This window comes from Stylophora pistillata, chromosome 2 (assembly GCF_964205215.1).
Source record: "Stylophora pistillata chromosome 2, jaStyPist1.2, whole genome shotgun sequence".
In the NCBI taxonomy this organism is placed as follows: domain Eukaryota; kingdom Metazoa; phylum Cnidaria; class Anthozoa; order Scleractinia; family Pocilloporidae; genus Stylophora; species Stylophora pistillata.
In genome coordinates this window covers 49,310,450-49,335,507 of record NC_142520.1, presented here as the reverse complement: position 1 = coordinate 49,335,507, position 25,058 = coordinate 49,310,450, and the positions used below count along the sequence as shown (strand labels likewise).

Here is a 25,058-nt window from a genome sequence, read left to right as displayed (position 1 = left end):
CTGATGCAAACTGCGAAGAAATTTACCTTTTTCCGGGGTGGCAACAGAACTTTGCCATTGATATGATGAAATGCGGCCAAGTTAAAAGAGAAATATGACGAAATATTGACACAGGCAAATCCGCAGTTACTTTCATCCATAACATAATCTAAACTAATACTGGTGACCCTGAGGTAGGGAAACTTGTGACGCTCAAAGTTGACATAAGCCATTCTTTTATTTGTGCCTTGGCTGAGAGGTTTACCTTGTACATAGACCACTTTTGTTTCTAGAATGAAACATAGAATGGAAAAACATTATTTCAAGGTATTTTGCTCATGCCCAATATCTTAGCAGAATTGTAAAACACTTGCGTACAATGAGAAGCACGTGTTAGAAAATACCATTATTACGAGTACGTGGAGAGAAGTCCTTGAAGGTTCGACAAGTCTAAAGATCATTTTCAAACTGCGGCGAAATTTGCTGCTTGTTTTATCGGAAACTATTTAAAAAAAAAATATTTTTTTTAGCATGAATACTATTACACTTCATAAGAAAAAGAAAGAAGGTAAACTGCCACTGACCACTTTCAATCAATTTAACTATCAAGTGATAAATATTTGTTTAGACTGGGAGCAGGTTTTTCAATTGTTGCAATTTTTTTTTTCTTTTTTTTTTTGCGGGGTTGATACAAGAATTACGGGGAAGAAGTAAACTCAGAGCTTGTGTTTTTGTGGTTTTGCTGGTTAACGTTAATCTCAAACTCGTTAATTTAAGTCGGAGGCTTTTAAAGGATGCAAAAATCTGTGGATGGCAGTTATTTATCCTCTTCGCTGATGGGCAAAGAGGTTTTAAAAAGGAAGATAATTTTCAACCTGTTGATTGTTTACTGTCTTGATGCGGCAACTTCAGCTCAAAATGCTCAACATGTATTTGCTCACATGAGTTGGTATTTTTTTCATTTAAAAAAAGGATTCAGAATTCAGGATTCAGAACCCCTCTAATCCGGACCCTTATTAAACCGGAATCCTCTCTTTACCAGACCTTTTTTTGGCCCCAAAATTTCTGTCATACATTTTCTCTATTTTTAACCTCAGTAAACCGGAACCCGCAGACGCTTTTTTCAGGGGTGTGTTACGAAAACTAAGAGAAAAAAATTTCAGGCCTGTACGGTATCGCAGAGGTCAGTGGTTCGAATCCCGTACAGGCCTGAAACTTTTTTCAGGTCTGATTTTCACTATTACTCAAATAGTGCTTTACTGCGAAGGATCGTGCACATATACGTTTCATAACCGCAGTTCATACATATGTTTCATGTTTGTTGTTGTTTGATTCATCATCTACGGGTTTATATCGAATTAATTTGATGGCCTGCTCCCAGTTGGCTTGTTAGCTCAATTGGTAGAGCGCTGCACTAGTATCGCAGAGGTCAGTGGTTCGAATCCCGTACAGGCCTGAAATTTTTTTCAGGTCTGATTTTCACTATTGCTCAAATAGTGCTTTACTGCGAAGGATCGTGCACATATACGTCTCATAACCGCAGTTCATACATATGTTTCATATGTTTGTTGTTGTTGTTGTTTTCATATGTTTACTACTACATTTTACTGTTGATAACTTTTCAACTTCCCTGCACTCTTACTAAATTTTCTTCTGTTTACGGTATGTAACATTCAAAATGAGTTATAGTCAAACCTACCAAATGAAATTCAGAGGGGTGTTTTTATCGTTAATCGCTTAAACCACACTGGGTATCTGTAGAAACGAATAAAAGCTGATAGTCTCTAAAGAAACTGTTTGGGGCTGCGTCGGTGGGGGTAACGAAATAATTTCAATATATTAACAAAAGTTGAAATGGTAAATTGGCCACCTTTCGTGTTTTTCTCGTTGCCATGTTCCCACCAAACACGTAGCTCCATTTCCTGCCTTTAAAAGCACACACTACCCACCATTCCTCTATTCGCTCCGTTGAAGGGCTAATGCTCGAAACGTCAGCTTTTATAATCGTAACGGTGGCCAATTTACCATTTCAACTTTATTGATATATTGAAATTATCTGTAGAAACACTTGATGCTTACTTTGTGTAAGAAGGAACCGGTCGAGATGACAGTTGCCTCGAGTAGCGGTAAGGATTTTTAAATAATTTACAAGTAGTTTTTAAGACGCTGAAAAATTGAATCGTATTTGTTTCCTCTTCCTTACTATTTTAATCTCTATTGATTGTTTGATTAATTACAGAAATTACCTTGTTACTGGCATTTTCGTTTACTAATAAAATGAATTGTAGAGAAAAGATGTCAAATCTGCAACAGCATTGCGTGTCGTTCTCAGTCCTCTTAAGGATATCTACTGCTCGTTGAAAACTATAGTAAGAGTACACTGTGACCTCAACAGACGATCCAAAAAAACGGGAAACAGTAATTATACCTCTTCTTGCTTGTTCAAGGCGGATTGAGAGCAATTCCGCTAGTCTCGGTTTTTCCCGGCCAAACGACAAAGCTGACCTAGTTCTTAGTCGAGCAGCCATATTCTCTCCTCCTGCTGACATACATTCTGTGACAATTTGTCCCTCGCTTAGTGCAAAGCTTGGTTTGGGGTGAACGAGAGGCTCTAGTTCGAGGGGCAGAGTTCTTTCTGATATATCAAACCATGCTCAATAATATATCACCATATGATGCATTGATTGGCTTTGGACTTCTATAAGAAGTAATCATTCACTTCTTAAAATTATTATCTTGAAAGGATGGATTTAAGGAGATAGGCACAACATGGGTTTGTTTGCTTTCTTTTTCGTGGTTAAATCTAGATATCAATCGTTTCCCGATGGGCGTGAACGCTCTGGTCTGACCAGACAACAGGCTTATGTTAAAAGTTTCATTACGCATCAGCCACGCTCTATAATATTTCGCCAAATGATGCATTGATGGCTTTGGACTCAACCATATTTGAGGGGATAGATCACTACTTGGCTACCTTCTTCGGCAAGAATACTAAATAACTAACTAGTTGAGTTGATTTTTCAAAGCCGCTTCTTCCAAAATGAAAGTATTTAATATAGGTATACCGACTCGAACTCGAGTCTGCTGTGTCAGCTGGTGCAATGATTACTCGAAGCGTTTCTTTAGTTCCGAGATACGCACAAATGGTTTTATTTCCAGATATGAGCTTTTTTTGGACCGCTGCAGCGAAAAGGTGGGTGTGAAAAATTTTGCTTGCAGAGCAGGTGTTTAAGTAAAGTTCGCCCAAACTTTACTTGAACGCCTGCTGTGCAGGCTATGAAAATTGTGAACGTGCTACTTGGGTCGTAGTCTTACTACCGGCACGATTAACTTAACAAGGCACGATAGCCTCTGGAGAAGAAGTAGTATAAATATAAAGCTGCTGAACGTTGGCTTTTTCGAATATTTCAGCGAAAGTTGTGGTTTTCCAGGTTTGACCCTTATAAAACTTACTTTAAATAAACAAACATTCAAACACTACACTTTTCTTTGTCGCACATCTGCAGTTATGCATGCACCGCAAAAAAAGCATTTTTTAAATGAGTTAGATTAATTCAAAATGAGTTAGATTAACTCAAAATTTGAGTTAACTCAGGAATTAACTCAATATATTGAGTTAAGTTACTCAAATATTTCTACTAAAATTTGTCAAGTAATATAACTCACAATATGTGAGTTTATTTACTCGGTATTGAGTAAATTAACTAAAAGTTGAGTCTGTCATAAGGAATACAGGGATGAGGGATGATTTTGAGATGGGCTTTACCAGCAAAGGATGCTTTCTGCTGGGATATTTTTGCTATATTTGCTACACATTATGTAACAGTATAAAGTAACACGTGCACTATGACAAGACATAGTACACAAGCAATTGACACAAATTCGAACAATATTAAACAACCTTTACAAATCGATCCATCCCTAAAATGGCCAAAGTACATGAATAAAACACCCATAAATCATTGAAATACCCAATAACTCTTTGATAATTCAGAGAATCTAACTCAAATGTTGAGTTAAATTACTCAATCGCATTATGATATCCAAGTTGGTTTCTGAGTAATTCTACTCAGAAAAAATGGAGCATGAATAGCACCACAACATAGTTGAAACAAAAGTAATTATTCTTTTTAATAATTTTTCTTTATATTTTTGCAGCCATTTTAAGAAACTTTACTTTCTATTCTGCAATATACTATTTATCATGATTTTTTCTGTATTATTTACATCCATCAATATAGCAAAATGTAATCAAAAATATCATTACTGCATAAGATCCAATCTGTATTTCAATGTCACGAAGACTTGGTTGGCATAGCAACCAAATCCCTTAACGAGACCAAGGGGGTAATAATCTAGAAGCTCAGATTGCTTAATATATCTTATTTCGTTCAGTTGCTGAACTTTAAAAGCATTTAAATGACAGACAAATTCAGTAACATTTATTTTAAGGTACTGAAACCAAACTATGTGTCTCTCAACAACCAAAACCTTTTGGATCTTTCCCAAAATTGGAAAGCCATGGTGGTAGTCAATTACAATAACATCGCCCTTTACGTATTTGGTTCCATAAACTTTAACCCAGGATGTGCGTGTCAGTGAACTGTCGCCTTTAGTTTGGGGGTCTGCCTCTTGCAGCTCATCTTCTACTCCTGCTTCTTGAACAGTTGTTACCCTTCCAACAGCTAAAAAGTTATATAAAATATATATATATATTAAAGGAAACTCTCATGATTTAGCCAATGACATTGAACATGGGGTTAAATTAATTTAATGCTTAGGTCATTAATTACTGGGGGAGGGCTGGTAAGTTTAGGGGGCTTTGATTTGGGAAGGGCCAAAAAATTTTGGACCAGCATTTAGGGAGAGGGACAAGGCTTTGATTTGGGGAGGACAAGATTTCTTGGGATGAAGGTTTAGAAATTTTACTGGCCCTCCCCCCCAGTAATTAATGATGGCTCCCTTACCAGGTCCAATTTCCAAAGACACTCTCAAATAGTTGCCTTGTGAACTTTGCATTCGATAAGTCTGAAGGGCTTGATGCCTCATAGCCAAGGAATAGGTGATATTTTTGAAATTGTTGACGTTGTCTACCAGCTTTTTAAAGTAGTTATGTTTGGCCTCGAACCTCATGGCCCAGTTTCTTACTAGGGGACCATTTCTGTAAATGGAAGATTACTAGATATTATTCAAAAACTCATTAATAATTCATAAGCCTTTGGGCCAACTGGATACACCATACATATTACATGCATGGACCTTTATACTCGATAATGTCCCCCTTTAAGTCCATCTTTTAGATGAACCTTTATATAAAAAAAATTACCTTCATTAGTATTCTTTATATAAAGAACACTAAGACAGATGACTTTATCTGAGAGGAAGTATATGTCCATGTTTAGATGAAGACTTAGAGCCTCATCAAGGTCTCATCACACCCTAAAATTCCAGATTGCCATGTATAGAATATTGAGCATGTGGGAGTTTCTTTTAGAGCTACTCGCACATGCCTGTGACGTCAAATATCTATTGAAGTATGAAAGTCCATGTATGGTGGCTCCAGTGGAACCAAAATCTTATAATTATGAGGTCTAAAAACACTCGGCTGCACCTCATGCTTCTAAACCTGATAAGACATTATTGCTCATTCATTAAACATCACATAAAACTATAAGTAATACTGCATTATATACCCATGTATAAGCTGCACTGCAAGTTTCAGAAAACTTAAATAATCAGCATGATGAAGTCTGAGTGGGCTAATAATACATATATTGAAAGGGTATGTAAAGTTATGAAAGGTGGATAAAGTGGTAATACCCTTCCCCTAACCCCCAGTAGTACAAAACGTACAATGCTTACAATTTCAATATAAAAAGACATACTTGATAATTTGATTTGGGTAATGCACCATGTAATGCTGCTTTGGGATTGGAAGCCGGTCATTGAGGTTGACATAGTCCTCTAGGTACTCCTCTATGAGAACTCCAAGATATGCAGCCACCTGTGGTGTTGCTTTAGGAGCAAAAACAATTTCTTCAATTTTCAGTAGTCGCAAAAAGTTTTCCCAGTGCTCATCATTTTGTGGAATCAAGTCTCCTATAAGTATAGGAAACATTCTTGCCAGGCACCACATCCGAGCTGCTGGTGAAAGAAAGAAAAAGAATATGAAATTATCATGTACTTTTAGTATACAACAAAGCCTTTTATATATATTTTTTGTATATTTCTTTTTCTTTTTAAAATATAACATAATATATAATAGTAATATGTAACTCAGCCATTGCAAAACATCATTCTCCTAACCTGACTGTGAAATCCTCATTGAATTGTTTGCCAATGACTGCGGCTTTATAGGACTTGGTTTATTGCTAGCATCAGATTGAGGATACCACAATCTTTCTAATCTGTCATTCACAATTTCAAGTGTGAAATAATTTTCCTCTTGAATGTACTTCTGTAACAGAATCTTGACTTCTAGGGGCAGCACTCCCTCAAGTTGGTCATGCATGACATCAAGAACAAGTCCATCAGTAATGTGGAAGTAACGGGACTGGTTGAGAACACTTCTTGTTTTTACCCCATAAGTTGCTTCTAGATTTGCATCATTTTCTACAAGCCGGCAATGTCTGTCATGGATTGCTCTTGTTCTAATTTGAAAATCTGCTTCTGTAAACTAATATCAATGTGACATTCACAATATGAGTTGTATAATAGTATATTCATCTCAAATCCATGAACTTTGAAGTGTAGACTCATATTAACACTATTGACACAGGGTCTGATCAAAAGTCTAAACTTATTTGTAACAAAATTTAGAATGCCGGTAAATAATCTTTTACACTTGACACATTGAATAATGACCAAAAATGCATGCACACTACTACTACTACCTTTGTGTTAGTGTCTTCTCTAGTTGCCATACAAATTCTACAAATCCTTAGACCAGAAAAGCTCTCCTGAAAACCACCAAGAGAATGTGCCCCAAGATTGTCACTTGAATAAGGTCCAATGGAACCACTGAATGTTCTTTCTTGTTCATCTATCCAAAATGTTACACCTCTATCCTAGGAAGAAAACAAATACATATTTTTTAATTAAATTATAAATTAATATTAATGACAATGTGCACTTAATTATTTTTATATGGTAGAACTTACATTTAGGTGACAGTTAAGTGTATGCTACAATATACTTACTGCCTCTAGTTGATGCAGGTCTTGCATGAATGGCTGCAGTATCCTATTCATTCCATACTTTTTTATGAGCGGTACTCGGCACAAAGCAATTAGCTGAATTGAGTTGATAACAGAACGGTATTCTGGACTAAGATTTCCCAGATTGAAGTAAAAGGCTCCTGATGTTCATAAAAAAATCAATTTCAATGGCAATAGTCATAACATGTTGTGCCAAACCAAATGCATACCTCAAACAATGTTTTCCTTTGATATTTTTCAATTCTGCTTTAATTCTGCTGACTGTTTTTACCACCTATTTATGTTTAAGGTATTTGGCTCAACATACTAGGTATGACGTATGAATCAAGGCTGAACCTTCTTTAGTTTGGGTCAACACAAATGTGCTATTGTGCAGCACAACAGAAGCACGTCGTATGAACCAGACCTTACATTTGCACTTATTTTACAATGCACATTTGAGGGAACTTACTCTCATTACATGTACGCATTCAATATTTTGATATTGAACAGGATTGACATTTAGGATGGTGGATGTTGCATGTCAAACCTCATAAACATTCATAAGTGAATAGGATATCCCCAAAAGATCAGTTTTTAGAGATTTCTCAAAATTTCCCTGCCAGATATTGTTTAAACATGACAAACATGCAATTAATATCTTGTGGATAGTTTGGTTGTAGTTTGTTTTTTCATCATCTGCAAACACACCATCAACAAGCACACACACACACACACAAAAACAGGAGATGACTTTTCCTTTGAAACACACATCACAAAAAAACAAAAGATTGTCAGTCAATAAATAATAATGTTCATGATAATTATTAATGCTAACAGCAACCTAACAAAACACGTAATAGTTTACATGCATGTAAATACATGATTGAAAAGCATACCTATTTTATGTTTTTTTGTCTTTGATCCAAGCGGGTTTGTTACTTGAAAATCATCATAGTAACAATGAAGAAGTAGTGCATTACCAGGTTGTCCAAAAAGAGCATGCATTTTGTACTGTTCACCATCACAATAGTCTCTTAGAATTCCATCATTTGAGGAATGACCATTCATAACCTACAAAAGTACCCAAATTATTAAAATGTGCCACAAGTAATTTGTTATTAGAGGGACTGTCATGTAAAATAATGGTATTGATTCAATATTGTCAACTTCAAAATGATATCTAAATTGTCACAAAAACTAAGAGTTTTCCAAATCACCACACCCAAGTTCCTCCATAAAAACATGTAACCCATAAACTGAAGTGTTTCAATATAACTATTAGTGCAGTTTTCGTATGACTGTGAAACGTTCACGGCATGAACACTGTCATGGGAAGGAGTCAGCCAATTAAAAATCTAGAAAACATCACGGTCACTGCAAGACACGCACTCCTCGTCCAATCAAATGCAAGAAACATGGCACGAAACACTGCACGAACACTGTCACTACGCGGACACGGCACTGCTTAGCCAATCACATCGCGCAAAAAGAAAATCCAGCCAATTAAAATCCTACGTTACGACACGACACGTTCATGGCACTGAACTTTTCACAGTCATACGAAAGCTGCTCTATACAGGGACTGCACAGCATCCTAACAAGTGTGTGTGTGGGGGGGGGGGGGAAAGGGGGGGCGCTAACATCAGAAAATGCAAACCTAACCCTACCCATCTCTGCAGTTCCTGTTATATTCCCTGTTCTACATACATCAAATAGGATGCTTACCTCACATAAAACATCTGCCTGATTGAGCAAAGATTGTAGGGTTTTCAGTATCGAGATGTAATGAAATGTTTCCTTGACCAGGCAGAGTTTTTGCTTGCCTTGCAGATAGCGATATTCAGCATATTGATTGAGGATGACTTCCTGTGGCTCCTATATATATTAAAACTCATATCAGCATAATAATCAATATATTTATATTATTTTGGTAATGCATGTGTTTATAAGAAGGCTAATTAAGATGACTTTAAAGCAAGTTAACACAAGTGATAAAATACATTAATTTGTCCCATATCTTCTAATCACATCTATTAAAGCCTGGACATAAGCTAAGGACTTACCACAAAGTTAAAATTCTCAACAAAGTACTTCATCTGTTGGTATTCATTCTGCAAACGTTGTTTTGCTTGGGAGAAGATACTTGGCTCATCAAGTACTCCAGATAGGCCCTCAACATCAGCAATTTCTATTCCACTGCTTTGAAGGCATGCCACCACTTTGTTTTTCATTTCCACTAAACTACTGTCCACTAGGTCTCCTGTATTGTCAAGAATAGCATTGACTGTCTGTTGGCTTAGTTGATTTTCTTCTTTGGTTTTTAAAATAAACAGTGCCAAGAATCTTGTCACATCGTCGACGTAGTTTGTGTCTTCATTTGAATCGTTGTCTTCTCCATCTTCTTCATCAGAGTTTTCATCTTCTACGTCTTCATCGCCTTGCTCACTTACGTTCGCAAAATTTAACAGTGCATTCTTCTTCTCTTCTCTCTGGATATGGGATTTGAACGAATTGAATTTTCGAAATGACTGGCCGCATTGTCTGCATGTGATGCTAAAGTTTGGTTCATGACTGTGAATAAATTTGATATGATGTAATAACTTTTTGAAGCTTCTACCAAGAAAACTAGTACAGTATGGACAACTATGCATTTGGATATACGGAAAACCTTCGATAAACAACGACGCGCTGATGAAGGAGAACACAGAAAGACCCTAATTCAATGGCTCTTAAACGAATGTCTGGGTGCTGACCAGTAGAAACGCAGGCTCTGGGAACGAGATTGGAATGGTAGTAGGACAAAGTTTGAGACAAATCAACTCTTTTCTTATAAAAATATTTATAATATATTTCATTACAACGTAGATATTATTTTAGCCGTCTTTATTTAGGATATATTGTATGAATGAATATTTTCCAATTTGAGTTTCCTGTTGTTTTGGCGCTAAAATTTAACCTCGATGTGATGAACATGACCATGTGATAGTGGCTACCAATCAAAAAAAAGGGCGCGAATGTACGAGATAAAACTCTTGTTCTCCATGAATGCTTTCTCCCACGTAGTCCAACTCTTTGCATTGCAATAGTCAAGTGAGCTCTTTAGCGTTTTCAAAAAGATGGCAAGTTTCCCGAAGTCTGTGGACGAGGTTAAGCAGTGGATGATACAAAATGGGTTTTCGTCCCACGCTTCTACCTTTGAAGGTAAGCTATAACTAGAGAATTTGTACAATATTAGGTTAACCTGAATTTCAAGTTTATTCGTACAAAGCTCATTTGTTGTCCTTCAGTACATGCTTAGATCTGAATTTTAGGTAGAGATATAATACGACGATAAATCATGTATTATTTTAGTTTATTTTTGTGAGGATTTCTTTATTTTCCAAGGTTATTTTCCTTGAACTTCGCGCTATCCGTACCATGTACGACCATGTACACACTCTGGTAGGATCTAGAGAGCATTACCCGTTGTATTGCAAATCGGTGCCATTTTGAATAAAAAAAAACTAATTCATAAGGAATCCAGATGAACAGTAAAACCAAAAATCAAACTCAGGTTTTGGTGATTAAATATTACGAGGAGATTTGGTTGATCTCTTTCCAATGCAAAGATTCTTGGTTTTGTTCCAATGCAAAGATTCTTGGTTTTGGCGGGAACTTCGGTACCATTCATGCTATGCCGTGCTAAGCACACATAGATAGGTCTTGCCTAATACCTAAGTACAAAACTATCAAGCTTTACCCCACATTCTTTCATATTGATTCCAATTGCTCTCTTTTCTTTCATAAGAGAACGAAATCGATGGCAAAGCAATGCAATGCTTAACGGAGAATGCGTTAGTGCAACTGATACCTGTGGTCGGCCCTAGAATGAAGTTTATCAAGCAACTTGAATCTTTGAAAAAAACCTCCAGGCCCGAGAGTATTGATTTAGTTGAAGAGGGTACCCCAATTGCCAATGAAGAAATGGAAGTACAAGACAGAATTCCAGCTGATACAGAAGTAAAAGCAAGGTTTGAATCTTAAGTTATGGTATAATATTGTGCTACATTATAATACTGGATCATTATTTCTATGACTTGCTTCAACAACCTTGATAACTTTGTTTTTATAACTATTTTTGCAAAACAATAGTTTAAAAAAATAAAAGGTGCGGTCGGTTTATAGCCTTAGATCTTACAATCAGTGCTGAGCCTCTGCTTTTGTGTAAGGTAGTTTAACTGCCTTTTACCATTACTTTACTCAATTGAGTATACATTTGCTTGTAAGTAGAGACTGTTTTGTAAGATACATAAGGACAGTATAAATTTGTTTTGTGCCAACATGGTTGCTGTGTAAGGTGTTTTGTAAGCACCTTTTACCAGTATCTCTTTTGAGTGCTATATTTAATAGCGCTCATCAAAGAGGACAGAAATGAATTTATACTTATTAAAATTTCAGAAAAAGGAAAAAGAACTCATTCCTTGACGGCTAAGAGAAGACAAAGGCTTGCTCGCAACAAAAGGAAAAGGGAAGAAAGACAAAAGTCAAAAACGGGACTTGAATTGCTGATGAGTGATCTAAAACAGAAAAATCAGAATCTGCATGAAGCAATAGGAGTAGAAAAGAAAACGAAAGAAAAGTACTTCGAGATGTGGAGAGCTTCAGAAAGGAAAAAGAGAAACTAAAAACAACTAAATGTGTATTCCAGGGATGTGCAAGGAATAATATGAAAAATAATACTTCTAGGGAGCTTTTGCAAATCCAACCAACAATGCTAGAAGATCTTGGACCAGATGATAACCTAAGTAGTGGCAGATTTGGAACTGTGTGCTTAAAAAAATTTAGATCCACACCAGTTGCAGTCAAGTATTTAGAGTCATCTAGTGTTAAGGAAGTTCAAAGGGAAGCTTCATTTTTGGACAAATGTTGTCACATAAATCTCCCCATTATATTTGGGGTAAACACAATGCAGAAGCCTTATTTCATAGTCGCAGAATTTTATGGTAATGGATCGTTTAAGGCCTTGACACTAAGAGAACTTTTACATAAGGATGAAGAACATATTAAATCTTATGTAAATGGTCCAGAGTATTGGCTTCATTTAAGTTTCCAGATTACTGATAGTATTTGCTATTTACATACTATGGGAGTGCTCCACAATGATATAAAAACTGACAACATTGTTGTTTCTGTATCACCTGTAAATGTTATCACACCTATCTTAATAGATTTTAGTAAGGCCACACTGATAAGTGAAGGGAAGATTAAAGTTCTTACTGCTGCGGAGAAGGATCGCTACCGCAAAGAGCACATGCAAATTGCTCCTGAACTCATTGAGGGAACTCATCCCCAATCTGTTAAGAGTGACATATATTCTCTGGGAATTGTTTTTGCCAGTATATATAAATTTACTAAATACAAACCCATAAAAGAATTAGCAAAAAAAAGTTTAATGCCCTTTCAAACCAGATGTACATCATCAGAGATTTTAGCAATTCTAATGGATCTTATGAAAGTCTGATTTACTTTTTTAGATGACTTCAATCTGATTTGTTTGAATTTGTTTCCATCTTACTTGGAGTAATGTTTTATGCCATTATACATATCAGCCATTGATAAGGTGTTCAGGTGTCATTGAAATGATATAATTGTTTTGCTTCAAGATGTCATGTTTGTTAAATAAAAAGTCTATTTTGATCCATTCCTTTCTGTCTTTAGGGACATCCATTATCTACAGCTATATTTTACTATTCATACAGAAAGAGGCTGGAATTTGATAACAAAGTTAGCAGTCCCTGCCCTGATGACAATATAGTGCTAAATGCAAAAATGCTTTGGCCAAGAGTGTTAACACTTCCAACCAGTTTCCGACTGGATGTTACTAGAACACTGGCAAGCAAGGAGAAGCAGAACATCAATAAGAAGTTTAGAAGAGAGTTCATAGGCTCAATATACGATCATTTTGCCCGCTACACTTTGTAAGTATACTTGTTTGATATATGTTTACCACTTTTTGATTGATGAAAAGCCATCAGGAATACATTTTATTGTGGTGTAGGGAAATGCTAAAATTGGCTTATTGTATTTTCATCAATGAGATCTTATGTTGAAGAAGAAGGTACTGGTATTAGGTTACTAATTATTGTACATTTCATTTTATTTTTTGGTTTGTGAATTGTAGGTATCCCACCAAACATCAACTCACATCTATTTGTGAACTAATAGTCCAGAAGTATCCCTTCCTGAAAGATACCTCAATTGGTACTGGATATGTAAGTACCGAATAAGTACTCTAAGGTTTTGAAACAAATGATATGTTGATATCTGATGCTGTTATATGAAAACATGAAAAAGTTTGCTACATATCCCTCAAAAAAGTTTTCATATCGAGGCCTTAAAGGTTGATCATGTTCACTAGTAAAAAATGCAAACCATATGTGACCTTGCATTTTAGCTTATTACATGTTTTTTCATGACCTATCCAGAGTTTTCCAAATTGCTGACTGATTCAATGATCTAATAAAAAGGTAATTTGAACATTGACTCCCACAGTCAGAGAATTTGGCATTTTTTTCAAGGTCGGGGAATTTTGATTTTGGTCAGGGAAATTTGCAATTTATCAAAATAGGGAATTTTTCTTTCATCTTTGCAACATCTTCTTGGTGATTATGTTTCCAAATGAAATTTCCCAAATATTCGTGGTGTCCTTCATAACAATGACTAACTAGAAGTGTGCCATTGGGTGATGGAAAAATTGGTTTTGGTTTTGGTCAGGGAATTTAACTTTTTCATAAGAGTGGGAACCCTGTTGAATTATGGCATGAAAATAATACTACAGCTACTAGAATGCTGGCACATAGTTTTTTTTATTTTGATTTATTACTCCTTGAGTAGCTTTTGCGAATACTAGGAGATCAAAAAAGGAGATACAAAAGAGATTCAAAATCTGAAAAAGAAAAAATATATGTGCAGAGGATTCTAGTACTGAAATGTCATATAAATGCAAATCATCTATTACATCAGAGATAATTGATTTGAATACTATTTCCAGGATTCCTGGTACGCTAGTCTATACGAAAAGTTCCGTAATGAGAGAAAGTCTATTAAAGATGACCCGGAAGTAATCCTCAGGAAAAGAAAGCCCAAAGAGAGCTCCAAAGAGTGTGTGAAAGCTAAGCTTCGCAGAGGAGCCATAAACTGGGAGCCACCCTTTCCAGAGGGTGAGGATGAGGTGTCTCTACAACGACATAAAGATTTTATGAAGAGTGAATTTGAAAAAAGGTCTCCAGATTGGGCAAAGATAAGCAAACGAATGTCACTGACTTTCCCCAGCAGACGGAGACTAATGAATGACAATATGAGCATCAAGGAAATAAAAGAACACTACCCTACTCTATTTAAGTTTGAACAGGTATGTTAAGCTATATATTGTTGTCCTTGTGAACTATGAGTATGAGCAATCTAATTGTGTTTTCTCTGTGTCTTTCAACAAGAAAGTTGTGTAGAAGAAGGATGAGTTTAATAAAACTACCCCCACATTAGGGTGATTGGCAGTCTGGTTGTTCTGTCAGGTCAGCACAATTTGCTGCCTTGAGTAACTGGGCAATTCTGGGTGTGTTGGGTGATATGCAGACATCCTATGCTTGCAAGATGTGAATGTCCTCTCTTACTTCATATGTTAACAGAAATATAGGAATTATTATTGATGCTATTCAAACCTTTGTTCCTTAGATACTGGCTGAATTTGAAAGAATTTTGGGTCTAAATTCAAGTGTGGTGGATTCATTCAGGTCTAATTTTCAGCAAGTCACTGACCCGATTGTAAAACTAGGAAAGACAAAAAATAAGAGTAAATCAAAAGAAGAAATCCAAACGTTCCTGCACCTCCTGGAGGATGATGATGATGACATGAACGAAGATGAATCAGAACCAACAATTGGTAAGAAATATAAAAGAAAACAATATCTTATCATGCGAGCTCGTGCCTTTCCCGTGTATAGACCTAATCAGAATCAAATGCAAATTGCCCATTTCAGACAATGTGATGTTTACAATATCGTCTCTGGAGAATAGTTTCTTTGTTTTTCTGATATTAATTCGTCCATTCATGTGAACATGTAAAGATTCTAGATACAATTCTACAGAGAACAACATGTAAACATCACATGGTCTGAAATGGGCAATTTGTCTAGTCAAGTAGGTCTATTACAACCCATTTTCAAGTGCAGCAACAGCACATGCTCGAAAGGTCTGTCCTTTCAAACGTTTCAATATTTTTTTCAAATTTTTGGGTATCTGATGTCTTCATATCATATTATAAACAATTTACTACACTGCTAGTTTGTGTGTTACCCTGGACAATCTTACTCCTGAGCTGTATTTTTTCTTGCACCGGAAGGCTTAAAAAAATACCGTCGCTTTACTAAAATTTATTCAGTGTTAACACAGTGCAGTGCAGTAAACCCCTATATTACTTTGGATCACAAATATTAAAGGGCATCATACAATTAAGTAAAAAACAGTGCAAAGATTAAAACTAAGCCAGTTTTGATGAACCTGGTCCAGTGTAAATACCCTAATTGTAGTGAAATCAATCTAAATCTTTCAATTATTTCTAGAGGAACAAGCTGAAGTGGCCATGGCAGTACTGCCATACCTTCTTCTGCCAAAGTCTGGCCTTATTTCAACAGATGACTTTGTCCATTTCGTATTTGTAAGTATCATCAAATTATATTTATTTCTGAAAGAATAGTTAAAATTAATGGTTCTAGCATCTCTATTTGATTGACAAGATTACATTATTTTAGGATTTGGGTGCCACTCAATTCCAACAATTTCATTATTGAACATATCGGTACATACAGCTTGTTAAGGTGACTGGCTACTTTTGGAAATAATGTTAAACTTTTTTTGAAACTACAATTTTCCGAAGTAAAATTTAATGCTTTATTTCAAATCTGAAAAGAAAAAATTGGTGTCCAGAACTCTTTTTGAGATAATCAGCATTTAATGGTAGCCCTACGCACGAGTTTTTGGCAAAAAAATTGCACCACACAAAGTGACAAGAAAAAAAAGTCATAGATAACATAACAGATTTTACAGCTAAATTATTATTCATATGATAGCTAGCAGTCTAATATAATTCGAACATTAATTATGACCTATCATATTGTCAGTCAAAAAGGTGCCAGAAATCACATTGGTTATAGTGGTTCCCGAAATTCTGCGAACTCATTAGTTGCACATTTGGAAACAATTTGGTTTTTCATTGCAGCTAGTCAAAAATATAAAAGGCACCGACTGATTATCATTGATTGACAGAAGCAATAGATTCAAGAAATTCTCGTCAATAAATTTGACAAGCTGTATTTTTTTTAAAAAAACAAATATTGTTTTCAAACACAATAATTATTGACTCTGGAGTTTTACTTTTTTTGTAGGAAGATGAAGATATTGATGAGATCGTGAAGATTTCCAACAAGCCTTTTCCAAGAATTGTATTTAAAGGGCAGCTAAGTTCCCCCGACGCTATCTATATAATAGCAGATCAGCAAGTGCTATGCAGCTCAACAAACACCACTCTGTTGGAGGCCACAGTCTGTTTGATGGCATGTTACTATGTGTTCCTTTATGACTATCCAAGTGGCCTCAACAACTTCTATTTGTACTTGCAAAAGTGCATATTGCAACTTCAGGATGGGAAGAAGCTACCATCCACAGTAATTAATTTTGTAAATGACATTGATGCTATGTCAAAGATCTGAAAATGTGATTTTATAATTACTTCAATTGAATGATAACTTAATTATACTTCATGTGTGGTTGATATTCAACCAATTGCATATACCTGTACACAATATATTGATTTATTTCGTAAATTATTGGGCAAATGAAATCTAGGGAGTGAATTACAATAAATGGTCCAAAGCTATTTGAAAAAGTACTGTTCCCTTGTAGGGCATATTGTTCAGATGGATTAGGGGTATTAATGAAATGGTATACCTGCATCAAAGGAATTGCACTTATTTAAAGATGGCTCTAGACTATGTATGGTAATTTACTCTGTAGATTTCAATTGCTTGATAGTGATTTGTAAAATATATTAAAATATTGCTTACAGTGTATTTTGCCCTTGTTTGAATGCCTGCATCATGTGATCAATGTTTAGATTATCCTTCAATCTTTTCTTTCAAAACCTATTACAGCTTATCCAAAATTAAAGATTATTTATGATTATTTGAGTGCTCACACTAAATTCGTGTGATTCAGTATTCCCTTAAATACATTTCATTGCATGCACTCTTTAAATTAAGGATTTCTTAAAAATTGTTACTATTTATTGCTAAATAATGTTAGACCATTTTACATTCATGGAAGAGTGGACAATTTTTATAATTTTACATTTTACATGCATATCTTCAGAATTTTAGCAAACAAAAAATTATTCGTTTTGCAAATTTAATATAGCTTCATGATTTCTAGTGACACTTGCTTTTATTTATTTAGCTTGATATACCTCTTCTAATAACATTGATGTTAACCAATCTGAACAGTTTTATGCCATGGAGGTAACTCATTGTGAGAGTAAGCTAACTCATTTTTTTGAGTGAAGTGAAGTTTAACTCAAAATAAAGAGTCAATCTGGATGCATTTCGTATGAGTTTACTGAACACATTATCAGAGTTGTCTGTACTCATTTTTGAGAAAAACCCACTCATGTTTTGAGTAGAGTTAACTCATTATTTGAGTACTTCTAACTCTTTTTGAGTTGTCCTAACTTACTCCAATGAGTTAGTTTTACTCAATATAGATAGTTAATCCAACTCAATATAAAGAGTTATTCTGGATGCAAGTTGAACTCGTTATATTGAGTTGGAATCACTCAACTTTTTTAGCGGTGTGATGGGCTATGCCCTTTGCAGATCTATTGCTCTTTTTTGATCTAAAATGTGCTTTATCTCCCGAAGTACCATGAAACATTCAATTATGATACATTAAAGTATGATCGGAGTTAGATAATTGTTTGCTCCTGTTTCGTATATGTAACAAACGACCTTAGTTCCAGTAGCCACGTACTTCATAGTCCAATGTTTTATTTTTGCGTTTTATTTCAGTAGACCGCATTTTGAATTAAGGCTGAGAGTTTCTAAAGAAACTGTTTGGGGCTGCGTCATTTTGAATTAATTAGCGTCATTCTGCACGCGAGAAACATGTTTCTGAACTAGCAACATTCCGCTTACATCTGATTCATGGTTCGGTTGTAGACTTATAATTAAACAAAGATCTCTTACACAAAGTATTTCAACGAAATGGGAATAGAGAAACCCCGAGTTACGTTTTGTAAACAGTCATTATCAGGAGGTGTTGACTATCCTGCCAAGTTCTATTGCTATTGAGGGTGCAATGCAACAATTTTAGGACTGCAATTCCCTTCTGTGATACAGAAATATTGACGGTAAGACAATATTATGTTAAATAAGCTGTAGATTGGATGTAAAATGTGAAACAATTGAGTTTGTGTGTGAATGTGAACATTTTCGAACAATTGACGGCACCGTCAAATCGCCTTATTTTATCCAACTTTAAAATTTGATTAAATCGTACTGAATCATTTTCCCAAAAAATCCTTTGAAGATCGAAAAGAACCACACTTCGCCTTCCAAAAGCCAGATTTTTAGTCGATTATTTTGTATAGCACATAGTTAAAAAACGGGCTAGTTTTGAACTATTTTTAATCTTGTTAGAAGAAGGTCGGTTAAATTCAATTAGATTGTGTAAATCAATGATCAAGAATTGCTCAAATTGCTGTCAACATATGTATTGATGTTGTTTTTTAAGATTCGGTAGTTTTTATCGGTCCAAGGGTTTTCAATTCGTGGCGTGACGCTCCGAGATTTGTCTGAAATTTTGAGCTTCAAAAGCGGCATTTGGTCGAAATTCAGTTATTATCGATTTTCTCGAAAATAAATCGATATTCAACCAAACGAAGTATGCAGTGCTTTGTTTCACCATAAGGCCTACCTAACTTGAGAATATGAGCTGAATCGATTTTTTGGCTGTTGCCACCAAATATATGACAGTTGGTAACATTCGCTCTTAAATTCGTCAATCAGTCGACGATTAATTGACGGGTGATTTAGACGTCGAATTTATAAGACGAATTTTATTTTTCTATTATTTTCTTATTTTTATTTGTTTTAATTCGTTTTGGCCAGCACCTGCAGCAGCTCCAGCGAATACCGCTCCAGCACATGGAAAACAACAGCCCACACTTTTGTTTGCCTCCCAACTCAATGTGTCTTCGTCCTTTTCAGCAATAGAGCATTCAATTCTGACACAAACACTTTTTCCACAGGTTATGCATGAATATTTTGTATTCATTTTTACAAATTGTGCAGGTGGACGGCAGTTTTTTCCTCCACAAGGACATAACTCGCCCGAAGAAAACATATGAAGTGGGAAAGACGCGGGAAAAGTGAGTACGAAGGAATTGTTTGGGCATGCGACATGAACGAAACGAACCACGGGCTCAAATGGATATACATTATAATAACGTATGCATTGAATTTGATGCGTCTGTTGCGCGACGTCTAAAATGGAGTCGCGCTGTATCTGTCCAAACAAGACGGATACAACGTCTTGGACGAATTTAATTTATGGGACGAATGTTAGTCGATTTATACATCGCGCAATCAGCGAATTTAATTACTAGCAGGTTTTTGAATAAAATTCGTCCGAATTGACCTAAAACTCGGGGGAAAGGGTCGGACAGGAGATAATTTGACAGATTAGACCTGTTTTGGTTACAATTTGATTTTGTATTTCGACGGATTCGATTTTAGAGGGTCTTAGTTTTCGTTATCTCCAAAATTAAGACTGAGTCTCAGGTCTTAGGTCTTAGTTTTCGTAACACCCCTTTTTTCAGTCCGTAAACGCATACTGACAAAGAAATTGGGTCATCCTCAATGTAAAAACCTGACAAGGATCTCTTTGTTTCACGAGGTATTGTTTTGCTGTACGCTATTGTTTATAATGTTTTGTTGTCTTTGTTTTACGTCACCCGTGAGCTTCACAGGTTTTTACACCGAGGATGAGCCAAGAAATTGACCTCGTTAAATCGGACGTGAAAATTTTAAGCTTGCTGCCAAATTAAATCACACGTATTTAAACGTGATTAAAATTGAAATTATAATTATATAGCTGTGAAATCCTAATCAGAAGTGAGAAACGCTCATCGGCTAATTATTACTCATTGTTCTATCGGTACGTATTATCTGTTTGCGGTCTTCAGGTTTACGGCATAAGAATATGATCCCACTGTACAGCAACTGCCGACCTATTCATCTCACCAAAATAATGCATGAGGCTTCTCGTTTGAATTTCTATCATGACGTTCAACACATCAAAACCTTGATTTCAAAATTTTGGAGCTCGATCATGTTTTAACGCAAGGTCTGAGAATGGATAGGTCATTTTAGCCATTTTACATTCTACCTTGCAAGGAACAGACCCGTAATCAAGGAGTGAGGCGAAATCATGTTGCTAAATACAAGCTAAATATATCTATTCCAAATCTAAGATTCCTTTTGTCTGAAATGAAGCAGTTTTGTGCTTTTATTACCTGTTGACGTTTTGGTCTTGTCCTTAATGTTTTCATTTACTCTATTCGTCAAAGCGTGCATCTTTATGCGACTTTCAATATCTGAAAGGCGAAGTTCGTTCATCTTCGTTCTCCTGTTTATTGTTTCCATCCTCAAGAACAGCGCAACAATCAGTAGAATTGAAATCAAAGAAATAACCGAAGAGCCTTTCCTAAAAAACATTGTTTGAGCATTTTGCGAGAGGTTTCTTTGTGGGGTACATCGTAGCTTCAATGGAATTCGAGTAAAACTGCTTCCCTCAGCGATTAGCAAACTCAACTGCTGCGAGATAAGACTTGCTTACTTGAGCTGAAGGTTCAGGCTTCCTGTGTAACTTATAAAGAACACGTCCAGGTGAGATGTAAAGTAAACGAGTCTTTTTTTTGCAGAGGGTTTCATGCCAAGGGCGAGGGTACAAATGTCGAGGGTCGAGAGTACCTTTTTTTTAATTAATAAAGAAAGATTAAACCAAATCTAACTAAAATAATTTCAAATAATTAAAGTAAAGAAATTAATATTTTTTTTTTTTTAAATACAGATTGCCCCGAAAATAGAGCGGGTGGGGGAGAGGTGAGGTTGTGAATAGCACGTAGACATCCTAGTTAATTTTTGTGTGGCCTACACAAAATGTGTAGCCACATTATGGCACGATCGGATTTATTTATTGAAAACCTGATCAGTTTTTAAAGAATCAAATTAAGAACCCACAAGAAGCTCATATTCGATCATAAATCTGGTTAGATTTCCCGTGTTACTGTAACATCAAGAAGCGAAGAAATGTGACCCAAAAAGCGAAGAAAAAGCCCGATGTCTTTATAAATGGTTTCACAACATGGGGTGTAATCCAGCTGTCAAAGAAACTCTCCTGATCTGTCCAAGCTCCAGAGAATATAATTTCCCGGGAAGAAGCGATCACATTTTCTGACCTCTCAGTATGCCGACGTATAATAACGGCACGCAACAGTAGGCACCACGATTTCCGGTGTTGGTAGTTAACTCCTTTGTTTGCGAAACAGATAAAATCGATGTTTGCGCTTTCCCATATTGCAAGTACAGTAGTGTTACTGCTCGATTCGAGAATATAAATTCCTCTTCGAATACACGAGTCGCAGAAATGGGACAAAAAGAGAGCAATTTTTTTTTACTGAATTAATGTTCAAGCAGCGGAACATGTAGAGTGCCAGTAGTCTCTTTTCTTCGGTGTTGGGATTTATAGGGCAGACGAAATACACACGCGCGCGCGCGCGAAATTCCGATGCAGTTTATTAGACTCTCATGCTCCCCTGGCGTAGAGTCTTCTCGAAATTTTCACGCGCACGCGTGCGTGTATTTCGCCCTCCCCACAAATCGCCATCGCCAAGATAAGAGACTAATCGCAGTGTCTATTCATAAATTGATTATTTATTTTTATCGAGAACACTAAGCCAAACACCACCAAAAAGTAAAAACCGCGCAATTTTCATAATACACGGGACCTGGTCGAGATTTCCGGTCTCAGTGATCAACTCCTTCATTTCTGTGAAGAAGAACTAACAATCGATCTTTGAATATCATGTATCCACTTTAGAGCCACAGCAATTTCCGTCTTGTGGTAGCGGTTGGATCTTGACAGTTGGATTACACCCAAGTTGTGAAACCAGTTATAAAAACATCGCGCTTTTCCTTTTTTGTCACATTTCTTCGACTCGTGCATTCACAGAGGAATCCACATTCTCGAATCGAGCAATCACTTCTTGCTTAAAAACCTTCCAAACCTGCGAAGTGGAACTATGGTGCCTACTGTTGTTTGCCGATATTATCCGTTGGCAAACTTAGAGGTCAGAAAATGTGACCGATTCTATTCGGGAAATTATATTCTCTGGAGCTTGGACAGATCAGGAGATTTTCCTTGACAGCTGGATTACACCCCATGTTGTGAAACCATTTATAAAGGCATCGGGCTTTTTCTTCGCTTTTTTTGGTCACATTTCATCGTGATGTTACAGTAACATGGAAAATCTATCTTGATTTATGATCGAATATGAGCTTTCTGTGGGTTCGTAATTTGATTTTTTTAAAACTGATCAGGTTTTTAAAAACGAACTGGGATGTCCACTTGCTATTCACTACCTCGCCCCTCCCCCACTCGCTATATTTTCGGGGAAATCCGTATCTTAAAAAAAGTTGTTTGTATTTCTTTAATTACTTTAAATTATTTGATTATAATTCGGTTTAATTTTTCTTTATCAATTAAAGAAGGTACCCTCTACCTTCGACAAAAAGATGGACTCAAAGTAAACCGTTATCAATCGATTTTTCTGTCATCGCGTGAGAAGAGTAAGAGTCCACAGGCCTGATCATGTGCCAGAATCAATCCGGTTTTCAGAATGTGTGTGGTCTCAAAGGTGATAATTGTAATATCTATAGCGGTTTTGGAACACATCTTGACGATCAAAGTCTGGCTTGTACTAGTCTCACACACTCTTCCCCCCTTTTATTTTTAAATCAAACTAGTGATTTTCATGATTGGAATAAGCCAAAGACCAGAAGAAGAAAAAACGAAAAAGAAAAAGAAAAACTAATGATGTAAGTTTAAGATTCGTAGTATTGTAAGTCTTTTCACTTTATTATCCCTACAGTATAAGTTGGTTCTGTGTTCGATCGCCTGAAAGATCACCAGGTGAGTCCATAGCACAATACTTACGGCCGCTGTTAGCTAAGTGACGAGTTCAAGGATGGTTACTGATGTTTACGATTTTGATTTTTCGATTACTTCACAAAACGTTCGGAAATCGAGAAATACTCAACTGTCTGGGGGTTTCTCGAGGAATAAAAATCATACCCTTATATCCACCCCCCCCCCCTCCGAGGGGGTGTTGGGTGCGTATCCTAGATTAAAATACCTAATTACAAGAGTTTTCTTACCCCAAAAATCCCGAAAACGTGCGATCCCATTCTAATAACTTTATTGAAAATGCAACATCATTTTAGTCAATCCAGTGATGAAAATGCCACGCCCTTCAGCAGCACACTCTCCGTTAGTATATTACTACTAAGTACCCTCCCCTCTCCCTTTTTCATTTCTGTTCGCTTGTTGATCGTTTCCATTCTCAAGAAAAGGGGTAACAATATCTAGAATTAAAATATGAGAAAGAATCGATGAGCTCTTTCTAAAAACATTTTTGTACATTTTGCCCGAGCTTTATATGTAGTGTCCATGGTAGATTCTCGCGACGTTTAAGGTCCTCTGGTGAATAACTTTAATAATAAACCTGAAAGAAAATCAATCAATCAATCAACCAATCAATAAACTTTATGTAAGGAGGGACGCTCATTAATCCAAGGAGTCATTTAACATGAGGCCCTCACAGAACTGACTTGCCTTCTTCCCCTGAAGATTTGCACTTCCAGTGTGACTGATATGACTAAATTTTCCAACTTTTTTTTAGCCTTGTCGCGACTGAGTTATTTGGAAAGGTGAAACGCTTAAACCGAGTGCAGGCCGGAAACCTACCAGTTGACCTTACATTCAGGGTTTTTTTTAATCTTTTCATTCGAACTCAAAAGGAGTTGTTGTATTGAACTCATTGTCGTGATGATTGATCTCTGGCAAGGAGGCACTTTTTCCAGCTTCTCCTTTCTGTCCTGTCATTCCACGGGGGCCAGAAGCGCCTGTAAGTTGAAAAATTGAAAAAAACAAAAGAAAAAACACAAAATAAATAAATCAAAACTCAATTGCTGTTTTTCTCTTTTTAATGAAAGCGAAACAGAAATAATCTTAACTGATAGAGAAATCAGGTCGATTACCCTTTTCGTCTTTTTCGCCTTTTTCTCCTCCCAGTCCTTTATCTCCCCTGATGCCTTGCTTGCCGTGTCTTCCAGGTAAGCCCATTATACCTTGCTCACCTCTCTTTCCCTTCGGTCCCTGCGCTCGTCGCCTTCCTCGGGGACCTCGGCTCCCTTTCTTACCAGGAGGACCTGGACGTAGACTTTCCCAGACGGCTGACAAAAAGATACTGGTTGCATTTAAATGATTTGTTTATTGATCTCACTTCGCACGTCCTCTATTGTCAGAGAGCTGTTGCTGCCTGGTGTCAACCTGCGGCAAAATTTGCTGCTTGTTTCATCAGAAACTACCTGTAAATACGTTAAATACGTTGATACTGAGAATGAATACCACTACGTTTCATTAAAAAAACGAGATAAGAAGACCAATCAGAGCGCGCGCTTTGCTTTAGTTATGTTATAAATTTCATTAAATTAATGAGATACTGCCACTGTT

The 25,058-nt window shown here is 36.3% G+C and overlaps 2 protein-coding genes across 4 annotated transcripts; one reads left to right on the top strand and one right to left on the bottom strand.

Moving 5' to 3' along the window:
- Positions 1 to 4,085: 4,085 nt before the first annotated feature.
- On the bottom strand, positions 4,086 to 9,829 carry LOC148740060 (uncharacterized). 2 transcript variants are annotated; one of them, XM_088748079.1, is made up of 9 exons: positions 9,242 to 9,829; positions 8,904 to 9,053; positions 8,075 to 8,249; positions 7,179 to 7,336; positions 6,873 to 7,046; positions 6,286 to 6,655; positions 5,865 to 6,123; positions 4,947 to 5,140; positions 4,086 to 4,664 (listed from the first exon to the last, which is right to left on the bottom strand). In XM_088748079.1, exons 1-9 carry the CDS (start codon positions 9,827 to 9,829, stop codon positions 4,243 to 4,245), a joined length of 2,490 nt encoding a protein of 829 aa, XP_088604205.1. In that variant the 3' UTR covers positions 4,086 to 4,242. The 2 variants fall into 2 exon arrangements, with proteins under 2 accessions (XP_088604205.1, XP_088604206.1); XM_088748080.1 differs by having other exon boundaries at positions 5,865 to 6,120.
- A 411-nt stretch (positions 9,830 to 10,240) lies between these two features.
- On the top strand, positions 10,241 to 17,807 carry LOC111325081 (sterile alpha motif domain-containing protein 3-like). 2 transcript variants are annotated; one of them, XM_088748085.1, is made up of 8 exons: positions 10,241 to 10,379; positions 10,966 to 11,177; positions 12,876 to 13,135; positions 13,339 to 13,429; positions 14,209 to 14,568; positions 14,889 to 15,096; positions 15,776 to 15,870; positions 16,598 to 17,807. In XM_088748085.1, exons 1-8 carry the CDS (start codon positions 10,295 to 10,297, stop codon positions 16,919 to 16,921), a joined length of 1,635 nt encoding a protein of 544 aa, XP_088604211.1. In that variant the 5' UTR covers positions 10,241 to 10,294; the 3' UTR covers positions 16,922 to 17,807. The 2 variants fall into 2 exon arrangements, with proteins under 2 accessions (XP_088604211.1, XP_022784542.2); XM_022928807.2 differs by having other exon boundaries at positions 10,966 to 11,188; positions 12,917 to 13,135.
- Positions 17,808 to 25,058: the final 7,251 nt, after the last annotated feature.